General features: G+C 44.9%; 1 protein-coding gene across 1 annotated transcript; it reads left to right on the top strand.

Moving 5' to 3' along the window:
• Positions 1 to 7,599: 7,599 nt before the first annotated feature.
• Positions 7,600 to 11,415, top strand: LOC124775398 (cuticle protein 21-like). The gene is made up of 2 exons (XM_047250231.1): positions 7,600 to 7,611; positions 10,908 to 11,415. Exons 1-2 carry the CDS (start codon positions 7,600 to 7,602, stop codon positions 11,346 to 11,348), a joined length of 453 nt encoding a protein of 150 aa, XP_047106187.1. The 3' UTR covers positions 11,349 to 11,415.
• Positions 11,416 to 15,952: the final 4,537 nt, after the last annotated feature.

Here is a 15,952-nt window from a genome sequence, read left to right as displayed (position 1 = left end):
TGCTGCCACGCCAATGGAAGTCACAACAACGGTCCCCACGTTGACCGTTCGTGGTGCTCCAGACGTCGACGCACTGTCCGCGTGGATATCTTCTTGCAAAAAAGCCCATTTCCTGACGCAAGGTACGTCACGTGGCTATACGATCCTGCATCGCCGAACGACCAATATCTTCCTGGGCGCTAGAAGTGTCAGGCTGTTGAGTCCTGCATAGCACTGAGTGTGGCCTTCCGAAATCCATCGACTCCATCCATGTTTGCTTGACAATTTCAGGATACCGACCAACGGGGAAAAAAAAAAACAGAACACCTTGAACGATTAGAGAAAGGACGTTCATATTCACAGGACGCTTACAATGGTATGTTTGGCAGAAATGATTAGCATTTCAGTCATCTCGGTTCAGCACGTATGCTGTTGCCTAGTAGTAACAGGGTCCACCACGAGCCCTGATAACTTTCTCCATGCACCTGGTTCCAAAGTTCATCTATCGTGGTTGCCATAGGGTCACAGTGCTGCGACAGTCGTTTCAGCATGTACCACACATTTTCGATTGGCGACAATTCTAGCAACCTGGCGGGCCAGAGCAAAAGGCTGACATCCTGTCACACCAAGAAGGCACATGTTCGTGCAGCAACATGTGGTCGTGCATTGCCAAGCCGAGAAAGGGCGTCTGGGATTTTGTGCAGGAAGTGTGAGGCTACGAGTTGCAGGATGTAATTCACATACGCCACACTGATCACAGTGTCCTGGACACGCACCAACTGTGATTTGTGGCAGTACTCAATAGCACCCCACATCATAAGGCCATGAGCTGGTACTGTATGTATTGTGCGAATACAGTCAGTGTGATGCCGCTCCACCTGTCTGCGATAAACCAAAATGTGGCCATCATTTTCAAACAAACAGAACCTGGATTCGTCGGAAAACACTTTCTGATGCCATTCCTTTCCCAGTGACGTTTCCATACACCATTGTCATCTAGGATGTTTCCGCACATTCGTCAAAGGTAGACGGAGAAGTAGACGACGCGCATGCAACCCATGCCATAATAAAAGGCAACGGACTGTCACCCCTGATAGTGTACGATGTGTTACATTGTTGCGCCAGAGCAGAGGAGGACGCAGATCTGTCCTGCAATGCCTTTCGAATGAGGTGCTGATCTTCTCGAGGGATGGTTTCTGTGGTGCGACCTGACCCATCTCGTCGTGTTCTGCGGCCTTCCATGAACCATTCTGCACACACCGGTTGTACTGCCACACGAACAGCCATTTCCTGATGGAAGCATCACATTCTCCCATGGCAATAATCAGCCCTCCTCAAAACTCACTGATTTGATGTTAAGGTCCGCGCATACGTCTACGAGGCACCGTGCACATCTGCTCAAGTCGCACTAATCCATTACCTTCGGTTTAAAGTGACGAGAGCTGCTGGCACATTTTACCAGTAGGTGGTGTTGCGCCGCGATATCGATGTTGACCTTCAACCCGTGGCCCGACATGGTTCAAATGCTTATCATTTCTGCAGTACATACTAATATACATATCCTGTGAATATGAACGTCCTATCTCTAATCGTCCAGGTGTTCTGCTTTTTTTTCTGAACATGAGAGCGGTTTACACTGCAGCCCCGATGTGCCATCAGCCTGCAGCTGCCCATCTCTAACACTTGCTGGTAGGCACTTCCCGTTCTTTAACGGAGCCTTACACGGTCTTCTGAGATCTAACCAATATTCAGATCTGATCTCTGAATGAGAAACTGGCTGTGCAATATTTCCTTGTATAGGTATTTGGCCGTTACAGGTACAAACGGAAGGGGCGAGTATAGGACAATGAAAAAAGCATGTAATCCTAATAAACATAGGTCCAGAAACCAGTAGCTTCCCCAATGTGACTTACACACAGGTGCAGTCATGCCAGTGTTACAATACTGCTAATGTCTATGGCTTCATTTTGCGTGGTGTTCTTTACGGTGAAAAGATATATACAGTACATGGTACACGCACGATGGTGCACCAGCACACATTCATGAGACTGTTCGGGAATACGTAGAGCGAATCTTCGACAACAAGTAAGTTGGTGGTGGCTCGGCACTACTATGGCGTTATAGGTCCCCAAACTTGACCCAGTTGAATGCTATACATTAAAATGGGAAATTTTGAGATTTCCAAAACGAGATCAATAACACGTTTGGTCAGGTTTCTTCAAACTGAAAACCGATGCGATGTGTATGGGAAAATATTATATCCGGTAACAGTTTTTTTCTATTGCAATTACTGACCGTTCTATGGTTGACATGTATTGTTTTACAGCACAGTCATTATACATATCCCATATGGAATCCCATACTCCCATAAAACTCGAAAATAGTTCATGCCAACACTTTTATGTGATCCTTTGCTAACTGGAGGCATTCTCCAATCCACTTGCATCTATTTGTCATTATTACGTAATTTCTAGGCACGGTCTGCAAATAAATAAATGTTAAAATGTTATTACGAGTTTCCATCTTATCCTAAAGAAAATATGGGCTCTATCCCAGGTATCGGGTACGAGCTGCCTGTTTAATATGTGTTCCACTATGGCAGCGAACAGGAAGTAGATTGTGATACACATACTTCGACGCAGAGTACATGACAAACACGCTGTTAGAACTGACAAAAATGTATAGAAATCACTAATATAGTTTTTAAATAGATTTTTGATTGTTATCCAGTGTAAGTTTTCGTACGCACCGCATTTTTTGGTCCAAAAGATGAAAAATATCGCAACTGTGCCTATCGCTTTCCGCTCAGACTTGGACTCAAGGAAGCAATGGACCACTAAGTGCTGCTCTCTTGACACAATGAAGTAACATGAGCAAATAGGTACCATGCCACGATTATCATCTTCCTTCGACTCACCCCATTTAAAAGCTTTGGTGTAGTCCATCCCTCTTGACAGTGTCGAATTCCGGGAACGTGTTGTGGATGCATTCGGAACAGAGTTGGGATTTTTGAACGTGTACGGGCAACGATGAACAGACGTGATGAAGACTGCGTTCACATGAACTGTGACCGTTTGGAACACTTGTTGTATTGTGCTTGTCCTTCAAAGTATGTCTGCCGTTTGACTCCTCCGGGACTCTGTTATAAAGTGTCCATGTATTCAGGCGCAATACATCATATTGAGGAAACCGTTGGATCCGGATTATTGGGAAATTAGAATTATTTGCACGCTCGGTTGTGCTCTACTCATTCCTTTTGCTTGTATTTGTAATAGTCACACACCCTGTATACGGAATGTAGTTGGTCTTACTCCTACGTTGTATTATGAGCGTTTGCGCTGGTATGCTAGGCGTTTACTGGCGCCAGATAATTCGATGTTAGTTGCATGCCGCCTTCGTGGTGTTGTAACTGTAATCGCCAGCAATGCATTCGTAGAGAAAACAGGTTCGCTGTTGACCAGAGTGGCAGTAAAAGATCTGTCTGTCGAGACAATAGACACTGAAGTTCTTGCCTACGTAACTCGCGCGCGGAGAAAATAATAGAAGGCAAACGAAATAATCTCCGATCTCATCGCAGCTGCCTGTTCTCGAAGGGAGTTTTTAACCATCTGACGTTTCTATGTACGGACATACGTCGACGACGCGCGTGGAGCAGTCAGTGAAAGCCTCGGCATTGACCCAGTTTGGGCCGCCGGACGCAGACGCGTTGGCGCGGTGAAATGGAGAGTTGCTGAGGGATCCCCGCCGCTTTCTTCGGCGTCCTCCAGCTGCCAGCCAGTCGACTGCTGTAAGCCGGCCGCGGTGACCTCACGGCGTGACGTGGCGGCCGGCGCGTTATGTCAGCACTACCTGGGTCACTGACACGGCGCAGCCGCGCTGCTGCAGACGCCGAGAGATCGCCGGCACAAGCGGCAAGTGCCGCAGGGAACAACCTTGGATTCACTTCGTGCGCATGGAAATCTGCGTCGAGAAACGAAAGAGAGTGATGCTTGCTTGAACACTGCTCATATTTGAAACTTCCTGGCAGATTAAAACTGTGTGCCGGACCGAGACTCGAACTCGGGACCTTTGACTTTCGCGAGCAAGTGCTCTACCATCTGAGCTACCCAAGCACGACTCACGCCCCATCCTCACAGCTTTAATTCCGCCAGTACCTCGTCTCCTACCTTCCAAACTTTACAGAAGCTCTCCTGCGAACCTTGCAGAACTAGCACTGCAGAGTGAAAATCTCATTCTGGAAATGTGGCTAAGCCATGTCTCCGCAATATCCTTTCTTTCAGGAGTGCTAGTTCTGCAAGGTTCGCAGGGAGCTTCTACAAAGTATGGAAGGTAGGAAACGAGGTACTGGCAGAATTGAAGCTGTGAGGACGGGGCGTGAGTCGTGCTTGGGTAGCTCAGATGGTAGAGCACTTGCCCGTGAAAGGCAAAGGTCCCGAGTTCGAGTCTCGGTCCGGCACACAGTTTTAATCTGCCAGGAAGTTTCATATCTGCGCACACTCCGCTGCAGAGTGAAAATCTCATACTGCTCATATTTGTATGTTCCCTGACCTCCGTTTTAAGAAAAATGTGGAAAGTAGAATACACTTTAGTTAAGACATGAAGTCGCCCAGCAGGTATGCGACAACGTTGTAAAATTGAGAGCACTTCTTACATCAATGTTAAATGGCTCGCTTGATATAAACTGGTCACTTGGTGCTCAAACTGACGCATTTCGGGCGCGGAACATATTCAGAACGTCCGCTAAACGAATACAAAGCTATAAGCACAAGAATAAATTACAAAAGTGTTAAGTTATCGAAGGTATTACAAATATGTTTAAAAATAAAATAATCATACCAAATAGAACTGCCCCTCACACAGTATATCGTCATATGTATGGGTCTTCACCATCAGTTCTCAACTAATGAAGGGTCGCCATTATACAACCTAGCTAAAAAATATGCCACCAGATAACGTGACAGTATGGACATAGTGGTGATACTAGCGCCCACAGAAATAAATCAGCAACTTAGTAAGAAAATAATACTGGAAATCAGTACAGAAATAGGAACAAAGAACTATCTTTTCCTTCTTTCTTCTGTTTGTGCCGTTTTTCCCGCGTTTACGCAGGGTCGGCATGGTTAATCGGATGTGGCAATGTTAGTTGAAGGGGTGGCCGAATGTCCTTCCTGCCACCACCCCGTACCCCCCAGGAAGGAATCAGCGTACCCCAACTGTCTGCGACTAGTGTAATCTATGGAATAGTGCGAAAGTGTTCAGATGTCTGCGAGCCGTGTAACTGAGGCAGGACGCGAGGACCAGCCCGGTATTCACCTAGGGGGATGTGGAAAACCGCCTAAAAACCACATCCAGGCTGGCCGGCACACCAGCCCTCGTTGTTAATCCGCCGGGCGGATTCGATCCGGGGCCGGCGCGCCTGCCCGAGTCCACGAAGCAGCGCGTCAGCGCGCTCGGCTAACCGGGTAGGTCAAATAGGAACAAAGAACTATATATAACACTAAATACAATAATTTAAAATTTATACCCAACAGTGCAGTAATGTTTCATGTGGTTCATTTTGGAGCCGGTAGCGAAAGGGAAGAGAGAATAACAAGGGAGGAAAGGGGGAAGGAGAAGCATATTGGGGGAGTAACAAATCAATCGCAAAACAAAATTCATGCAAAGAACAAAAATACGTAAGGTAAAAAACTTTTCTATGTACTAGATGGCTCGCCGGGTCGTGCAGTGCTAAATAAGACAGTGGGTTTCTTGCGGGAGAGAAGTGCCCGGGCATTCAGGCTCATATTCCTTGGTTCCCTAAGTCGCTTAAGTTACACTCCGGATGGCTCTTTACTCTTGATGATTTTTGTAAGTTATTATTGTCATTATTATTATTATTATTATTATTATTATTATTACTATTAGTGGCAGCAACTACAGGATTAATTTTATTAGTTCATAGTCAGTGTTATTTACTCACATTACCATTTCAGGCACTCAAATCATTTTAATAGCTCAGACCATGATAAATAAAACAAGTATGTTGGGCTGCCCTACGGCATCGTAAATCTACCTGTTCCTAGCCTGATTTCAACCTCTATGACAACCTTCCACAACCAATGAAACTATTAATTTTGACGTACAAATTTTGATCTTTGTCTTCTCCTACAGTTTCTGTAAGTAGTGTTTGATCCAGAGCAAAAGGGAATTATACCTAAATGCCGAAGTAGATGCGCTATCAACGTCGCATTGTGTCTAATCAGTGTTTTCCGTAGACTGTGTTATTATTATGTTCTTTCTAATTTATTCATATCGTACTTCATATTTAAAATTAATTTGTAACAGATTTCTAGAGAACAAAATTTCAAATGATCCTAGTTTTCAGTTTTTCCATTGCTACTGACGATGATGATTATGTTTTACTTGTAGGGCGCACAACTGCGCAGTCATCAGTGCCTGTACACATTCCCAATCTATACACAGTCCAGTCTAGTCACTTTCATGGATGATGATGGAATGATGAGAACAGCACAAACATCCAGTTCCCTCCATTGCTACTGTCACTTCTATACAGCGTTTCAGAAACTTCTAAAATTCTGTACCAGTGAATTACTAAGTATAGACTACTTATCTTGTTGACGTAACCAGTTTCTGACATCATCTGTTTGGCTGTAATCTCTTCATTGCTTTGATCTTCCTGTCTCGTCTTATTGTCAGTTGACAGAATTGTTTCACTCTTTATTTGCGGCTTTTTCTTTAACAGATCATCTAATTAATTTTTATTGTCACTCGTGCCTTCGCTTTATTTTCTGTGCACTTATATTCGTCTCCTCAAATTTTCTTTCACTGCTTTATTCCTTCCTTCGATACAAATTGTAAACGGAAATTACTTTACACTCTTTTTTAATACGCACTTGTCTTTCTTGTTTACCTGCTAGGCTAGTCGTGCGCAAAATTTTATTTTTGAAACGTGCAACTTTAAACGTGCCTCTTGTCCTCGCCGGAAATCTCTGCTGCCATAAACTGCAATACCTTTTAACGCAAGATGCCACCACAAGGGAATTTTAGAGGTGGAATTTCTAGGCTACACTCTTAGACATCCTGGCTTCGTGCTCTGGAAACAAATTATTCAGTTACACTCTGCGCGAGATTTACAATCCTTCTTCTCAACTAAGAAGTATTTCTACTTTCGCAATGCGGCTTTTGCTACTGCGGACTGAACATGTGTGAGCAGTGGATACTAGGCAGCTGGTTCCAGGTTGGGAATTAACATTTCGATCCCGCCGCCCTGATTGTCAACGATATTACTCGCTGCATCTTTTCGGCGAGGAGAAAGCTCACGTTTAACAAAGCAAGCTCTGTCCGCCACGCAAACGGCCTGAAGTAATACCTGTTGGAACGCGCTCGTTTGATTCCGGGTAACGCCGTGTAAATTCGCAGATGCCCTTTAGGCTAATGGCGTCCGCTGACCACTGCCCTTATTACCAGCACGTGCTCACCGAAGGCGCAGGGTGGGGCGCGCTTTGTCTGGAGAATGGAAGCGGCGGCGTTTCACATCCAGTTGGACGGGCCAAGCGATCGCCTATATAAGAGCAGGCCGGCGGCACCGCAGGCAGACACCACCGACAACCACTCAACAGCATGGCCTGCAAGGTGAGGCAACCATATCTTTTCTCCTGGCGAACTTTACGTGCGGGCTGCTCTACGAGTAGGCAGCGCGTGAGCGTAAAATTCTGGTGCGGCATATTTTGGAAGGGTCTCTTATAATTGGAGAGCTTTCTCTGTAGCGTGTGGATTTGTGAAAATACTTACGTACGCCATTTACGAGATCAAAGTATCAGGCAGAATTCAAGATTTGGGACAACGTACATGTATATTTGATACAGACTATTTTGTGATTAACTCCCAGTGATGCTTGTGTTAGTGGCACTAGTTGCCATTATAACAGTTTTGATTACTTTTGTAATGTTTATACGCGTCCCACACAATATATGTACGAAAGGGAGCAGAGAGAGATACAGGGTTTAAGTCTACGGATACAAGAACGTCAGTTAAGTTATCATGGTCTCACAATAAAAAAAAAAAAAAGGAAAAGTAAAATACCCTTGGGCGCTGTGTTTCACTGAACGGAACTCTTACTGCATATAGCAATGATGTTATTTTCTTTTATCGTGAAACTATTAGCAATGACTGTTGTGGTATGTTACACGCCACGAAGTACTGAAGTGTACATTGTGTGAAGAAACTATACGTTTGTTTCCAATAGAGGAGTGAGTTGATGCTGAGGTTAACACACTGTGCTCACATTTTGTAGGATCGGGGTTCAGATCGTCGTCCGGCTATCCTCATTCAGATTTTCCGTTAATTACCTATACTGGGAGTTGCGCGAACGATTCCTTTGAAAAATAAAACAGCCAAGTTGTTTTGATAACCATGTTTTAGACCATTTGTGCCCATCGATATCAAAGGACATCCTTGTCAGTGGAACGATAAAATCTTAAGCTTACTTTTGCATTCTTAGCAGTGTTCGAACGGACAGTTTTTTTGGAAACTAAAGGGTGAACCAAACTAGATACGCAAATTATAGGACGAACAAGACCACTTGCAATTCCATTAAGAACGAATAGACCTCAAGATTAAGCCTGAAACGCTCTTTCTTAACCATCAACTCTCATTCCTAGCGATTATCCCATCGCTCAGGGTCCGCTGTTTTATAAGTTTATTTTATTTTTTTTCACCCTTGTGGCCGAATGCTATCCCGGTTGCTATTGCCATCAGTCAGCCTAAGTGACGGAAGTCGCTTATGGCAATTTGTCTTTGAATCGTGAAAACTTTTTTGTGTGTTTTTGTATGACATTTTCTGATGCAGAGTTTGAGGACAGCCTACTATTTCCCTAAACGAGCTTGAAAAATCGACTGAAAACTACGTTTAATCTGGCATGTTTACCTGATCAACTATGATTAATCCTCCGAACCGACTCGGGCAAGATCTGTCAAACCTCTTTGCCTAGCTAGCTAGCGCGCTGCGCGTTAAGCTGTTCAGCAAAGCCTCAGCTATGAGTGCAGATCTTCGAATTCGAGGTCTTCTGCGGTAAGCAGCTTCTGGCTTGTCCTGTTGTATCGCGCTGTAATGTGGTTTCCAAACCTAGTGAAAGGTATCTTAACTGTGACCGAAACGTCGGACTTAGTTTACAACATGTGGCAACACTTAGGTGTCAGAAGTACACCAGAACACGGAAAGGACAGAGTTCAATACGGTAAGCGGCGTGACAAGTTGCCAAACGTCTTGTCTCTCGTTCGCCAAAACGAGGTCTCCCATCGAACTATACATCTGTTTAATTGAAGTGCTTATATCTGTATGTAGTTTGCTGTGTTATACACTGCAACCATAATATCTATTCGGAAGTAGTTAAGAGTTAATACTCAGATGTCATGTCACATATACGGGACGTCAAAAAAAGTGTCGAATATTTTCAGTGTCGAATATTCGTCTAGAAAGACAAGTCCAGTAAACCTGAGTCCCTAAAGGCAAGTTATCTGAAATTTGAACACTTCTTGATGATTAGAGTTGTGTTTACTGAACTACTTTTCCCTTGCTTCAAAATATTCAACTGTTTTGAACACTCTGCCTATCATATATTGCCATTATTATAAATTTTCTTCAATTTAATTGCTGATGACGTTTAAGACAGCTTTCAGAGATGTCAAAACGTAAAGTCCTAATGGTGGTTTGGAGCAGTCGTTCCCGACGTCACCACTCCACGTTGCTCTATACAAAACCGAACAATCAGCAAAATACAAACAAGCAAAAAATTCTAAACAACAAATCTAATCGCGTATAGTGTCTTCATGCTGGATCTAGATCCGCGAACTTCATTTACGGGCTGTCCGGAGAGAGGAGACGACGAGTCAAAGCTAGGGAGGATGGCTGCGTGCTCAACAGGTTGTACAGTTTAAGTAGGAGAGACGTTTCTCAGCTTATGACAGAGCGTACTGGGAACGAGACACCTATCGTGCAAATGGATTAGTTCAGCCGATATAAGACGGAATAGCAGCTCTTGGTTTATGGTGTTGACGTCTCGAGCTGTTGAGGGTGGCGAGCGTAAACTTTACTAATGCATCAGATGTCAGTCTCTTACACAGTATGTCGAGGCAGTACGTGGGACGAAGCCAAAGTTCACATAGATAGTGTGGTTGTTGTACAGAAAATAAATAAAGAAGAATTCGTCTTCCACGTATTATGTCAGTGTACCCTTCATAGGAGTTGCCATTATTAGTAGGAAACTGACTTAGCCACTGTGAGATAACAGTTCGTTTGTAGGCCCTAACGTTCGTGTGGCTCGGTAGTGTACTGGTGTAGCCTTAGACTGCAGATCCAAAGGTGCCAGTTTCGATCCTCGGTCAGTTTTAGAATCATGTTTCACTTACCACATATTTTACCTCTACTAATGTTTGTTAACGTGAAAAATGCGCAGATTCACTGTGATTCACGCTCCACCTTAACCAGCAGGTCCTCTTATAACTAGAAGAGAAAGAGTAGGAGATTAGTGTTTAAAACGTCCAGTCGACAACGCGGTCATTGGAGCACAAGCTCGGATTAGGGAAGTATGGGGAAGGAAATCTGACGTGCCCTTTCAAAGCAACCAGCCTGGCACTTGCCTGAAGCGATTTTGGGAAATCACGAGGAACCTAAATCAGGACGGCCAGACGGGGTTTGAACCGTTGTCCTTCCGAATACAGCTATAGTGTGCTAATCCTCTTACAACTGACTGGGTAAATAAGTTCAAAGATCGGAGGAAGAGAACAACATACCAGATTCACTAGAACGGTACTCAGTTAAGTAGTACAGTGTTCAAACTAACCTTTGGGTTGATGAGCGCATTCCTCTTTTTACCTCTAAGGGTGATGAAATTGGCAGTGCGATTCACGCTGGTCTTCCCTGTCCGCAGCTGATCGTGCTCGCCGCCCTCGTGGCCGTGGCCCACGCCGGCTACCTCGGCGCCCCCGCCGTGGTCGCCCCCGCCGGCCCGGCCTACGCCGCGCGCGCCTACGCCGCCCCCTACGCCAGGGCGTACGCCGCCCCCGCCGCCGTGGCCGCTGAGTACGACCCCAACCCCCAGTACAGCTACGCCTACAACGTGCAGGACGCTCTCACCGGTGACTCCAAGGCGCAGCACGAAACCCGCAGCGGAGATGTCGTCCAGGGCAGCTACAGCGTCGCCGAACCCGACGGCTCCATCCGCACCGTCGACTACACGGCCGACCCCGTCAACGGCTTCAACGCCGTCGTGCACAGGGAGGGCGGCGCTCACCCCGCCCCCGTCGTGGCCGCCGCTCCCGCCTACGCTGCCGCCCCTGCGCTGGCCTACGGCAAGGCTTATCACGGCTAAACGCTCATCTGACCACAACGCATTCTCATAGCCATTATGTACAAACTTTTATACCCACTACTATACATTAGCGCACCTCAATAAATAGTCGCTCAAATACAATACTTGTCAAAGTTGTTTTTGTAACCATGTCATACATGCTCTTTCTAGCTGACTACTTTTGGTACCCGCATACATAGCTGATCCTGTCCACATGTATAAATAACCCTGTGGTTAACGCTCCCAGTTTATTTTTTTGTTTATTTATTTGCAGCGTGCTCCACTATAAAACTACATGTATGTAGTGTGTGTGTGTGTGTGTGTGTGTGTGTGTGTGTGTGTGTGTATGTGTGTGTGCGCGCGCGCGCTCATATATATATATATATATATATATATGAGAGCACGCACACACACACACACACACAGAGTATATATATATATATGTATATATATATATATATGTGTGTGTGTGTGTGTGTGAAACTTCCTGGCAGATTAAAACTGTGTGCCGGACCGAGACTCGAAATCAGGACCTTTGCCTTTCGCGGGCAAGTGCTCTACCAACTGAGCTACCCAAGCACGACTCACGCCCCGTCCTCACAGCTTTAATTCCGCCAGTACCTCGTATCCTACCTTCCAGACTTTACAGAAGCTTTCCTTCTAACCTTGCAGACTAGCACTCCTGAAAGGAAGTGTGTGTATCTGGAGTGGAGTGTATGTGTTCCGATGATGGTGATGTGACAAGGGATAGGGTGTAACCCAGTACCGGCGGATAGCGAATAGCACCAAGGTGGTTGCCAAACTAACGTTCCCATCCGACGGACGTGTCACCATCAAGAGCGTCACATGCCCTCACTTCATGAGATACATCGGATGAGTCTGGAATTCAAATTAGGACATCAGTGCAAAGTCTGGGGATCAGAAACTTTACACCGCCACCTCTCCTTCCCCTGTTGGCCAAATACTGGCAGTGAAAATCGTTTCCACTACTAGGAATCGAACCAGCGTATCCCGGATCGACGCTCCGAGTTCTAAATGCTTAGACAGAAGAAGTTGTTGATGTTTGACCAGAAAAGGCAATTGACATTTTGTAGCCTATAATTTCTTATAATCAGATACTATGTGCGTTCATACCAAGCTGTCCAGCAGTCTCTAAGGAATTTGGGCTAGTGGCAATGTATAAATGTCTGCTGACGGAATTAAGCTCGCTATCCATTATAATAGTATTCAAAACGAGAAGTTGACGAATCTGTGTCTCATTCTCGTCGTTTTCCTTCTCTCATATACAAATACATCATCTACTACATCATGTAACTCTGTAAGCCACGTTGCAGGTGCGATGGGATATACGTTGGCAGTAGAATTTTGAGGTGGAGAGGTGGGGAGGGTGAAATGCTGCTACAGGGCTGTGCTACTGCATGCAGAATCCTACGGAATTCAGCTGACCAAATACTCCAACGCAACTGTTCCAAACCCGTATTTTGACCTCTGTGTCCTGATGTGTAGTGAATAAACCCAAACCTCTGCTTACAACAGATACAAAAACTCCAACAGGAATTAATAAAACTCCAGGAACGCCACCGGGTCCCAGCCCGGAATAAAGGAAGCTGAATTAAGATAAGACTTGATTTTATTTCGATAATCACGCTGCATTAACAACACAATAATTATTTGCTTTTTGGAAGAACAGCTTAAATCCTACGGTAATTACTTGTGCTAGAATGGTTACGCCAGAAACTCGTTACGGAGAGGTATGCCCAACAGCAGTCGAGCAAGGTAACTGATATACATCTCACCAATGTTGTGCATCACTACTAAGTCCTATCGATTGGCGTTTCAGCTGCTGAATGGATCTCAGCAACAAGTCTCATTTTTCGAGTAGAGTCTGGAGGAGGAGATTAATGTTTAACACTGGTCTGAACCGTCTTCCTCCCGAATGCGAGTCCAGTGTGCTGACCACTGCGCTACCCCAGTCGGTTCTCCAGACTGGTTCACACAGCGAGTGTTCGAATCAGCCAATCAAAAGCCAGTGCCCTCCTCAATGCTACTTCAGATTTAAATATTATTTTTATAGCACCTACGGCTTAGAAAAGTAGTTAATCTACGCAGATGATCTGGTGGGTGACATTTCCTTTTCCCCTATATATCTTGAACATTTTCTTTGTTATTTATAGCAAAGGGGGCACACACATCTCAAATGCGCTGCTGTGGTTCGTTGATATTGTTTCCTGGCGAGTAACAGCACTTAAGATGCTAAGGCAGCCGGTCCGTTGCCCACGGCACCAAGGGCGCACGGGCGCCAGCTCCTCAGAGGAGTTTCTCCGCGGCACATCCCTCCATCTTTTTACAAAAGTCTGTTACGACTTTTTGTCGCTTTCCCCAAGCCTTGCGAGCCGTCTTCTCCCTGTATTTTCCTGCATACCAATTTCCAATTCTGACATCGTCCAGAGATCGCGTTGCCACGCCAGTCGATGTCACATATTTTAGCGAGGTCTCGCTGCAGTCCGCAACGACGCACGGGAAGCGCTCCTGAAGAGGACGCCTCCCTTCTCAGCACGGCAGCGCCCTCACACTGTGGTCAATATAGTGTCTAGCATGCAAGAACTCTGGCCAGTTCCTGATCTCAGCTACGGCAGCCAACATCATAATGTAGGATCAACAAGTTGATAAAGCTTCAGGTGAATTTCTACTGTTGTAAACGTTCCTCAACAGAAGAAATCGTTAATCTATGCATCAAGAGATGAATTCATAGTCAATGACAGCTGTTAGTTGTCAGGCAATCCTGTGGCAAAGTACTGTGTGAAAGTTAAGTAAATCTTATATTCGTTTACGTAATACAGTGAAATAACATCTCATGTGTTCTAGTTCGAGAAGCGTTCTCCCAAAGCAATTAAGGAACTCACAGTTATTCTCAGACGAAAGTAGTTTCGTCTGGTCACAACACCAGTGGTTTTACAGCACCTGATACTAAACTGGCTGTTTCTTTGCTCTATTCCATGACATAGTGTCTGTGCTAACTATATCAACAGTCAGACTTTTAAACAATACAGTTAGCATTAGATTTGTGAATAGTGTGATAATTTTGCCACATAGTTTCCTCCATCTCTTTCCATGTGTCCTGCATCCACATGTGCTGTACAAAATGAAGAAAATAATTATCAGTCCTTTCCAAGACGCAAAGGATACCTTTGTTACAACCTTCCACTAGTTCGTCCTGTACTTTTTGTGCTTATTCCGTTGTAACATGAAGGGATAAATTTCAGACGAAGCACTGCCTCAACGAGGATGGATTAGGGGATCGGACATGGCCATCTCGACGGAACCACGTATTAGAATTCAACACTTCTCGTGGTTGGTTGGTTTGGGGGAGGGCACCAAACAGTGAGGTCATCGGTCCCATCGGATTAGGGAAGGATGGGGAAGGAAATCGGCCGTTCTCTTTCAAAGGAACCATCCCGGCATTTGCCCGAAGAGATTTTGGGGAATTACGGAAAACCTAAATCAGGATGGCCGGACGCGGGTTTGAGCAGTCGTCTTCCCGAATGCCAGTCCAGTGTGCTAACCACTGCGCCACCTCACTCGGTGCCTCTCGTGTATAAGGAAATTACCTAAATAATGCAATATTTACCCAGGACACTTCTCGAGGCAAATTTATAGGTGAAGTTCCATTTATAAACTACAATGGTATTCCATAAATCAAGAGAACTCGTAGAAATACCAATTACTCAATTATTTATGGACTAACGTTCTAAAACTTCGCTGAATTCTGTAACAAAAGACATGGCATAAATGTAACATTAAAACATAGTTTCAGGTAAATAATTTGTGCTCGACATGGGAACATAATGCACAATACAGCACATATAGATACGTTCAGTATACTTTATAGTGTCACTGTCAAGTGAAGAACTGAGTAGTTTCAAGTACATCCATCAGCAATACAGCACATGCAACGATGTGTGATAGTGCCCAGGCAGCCTTACCATCTGATGTGTGAACTCCACAGGAATTGAACGTCAAATGCCAAGCCGAATCAGTCAATTTGAGAGGAGCGCAAAATTCAAACACGCCGTACACTAACTGACAATAAATTCCAACCATCTGTTCAATGGGAAAGCCTGCTTACTGTATGGACAAGTAAATTAAAAGCTAACGCTAAACGTCTTGCTCCTGCGGAGCAGTCAGTACTTCAGTTTACTCACTAGCACCATTGAACAACAAGGTTGATATAATGGGAGAAAATAATGGTAGATGCGAAAATTTATTTCATAAGTATGTTACCGACAACACGGTCAAAAAATCCATCGTCGGTGTCGCATCAGCCACTACGGAATACGACGGAATTACAGCACAAATGATGAAGCTTAATATTGACACACTATTTCCGGCAACGAGTAGTTTCAACCGTTAACTGACCACAAGCGTTTTACCGGCGGCATGGAGATAGGGACTTGTCAAATCACTACACAAGTAGGGCTTCCGTCCTGTCTGCCTTGTTCTACTGCTGTCTAAGTACTTAGAAGATCTGGCCCACAACCGACTATTCGAAGAAGATTAACCACCAGTCGAATACTAATCTGTGTTCCAGCAAGTTCGTAGCTAAGTATATGCTTTAGAAAAGTGAT

Source organism: Schistocerca piceifrons, chromosome 2 (assembly GCF_021461385.2).
Source record: "Schistocerca piceifrons isolate TAMUIC-IGC-003096 chromosome 2, iqSchPice1.1, whole genome shotgun sequence".
Lineage (NCBI taxonomy): Eukaryota > Metazoa > Arthropoda > Insecta > Orthoptera > Acrididae > Schistocerca > Schistocerca piceifrons.
Note: the sequence above shows the minus strand (reverse complement) of the source record. Positions and strands in the feature narration are given on the sequence as shown.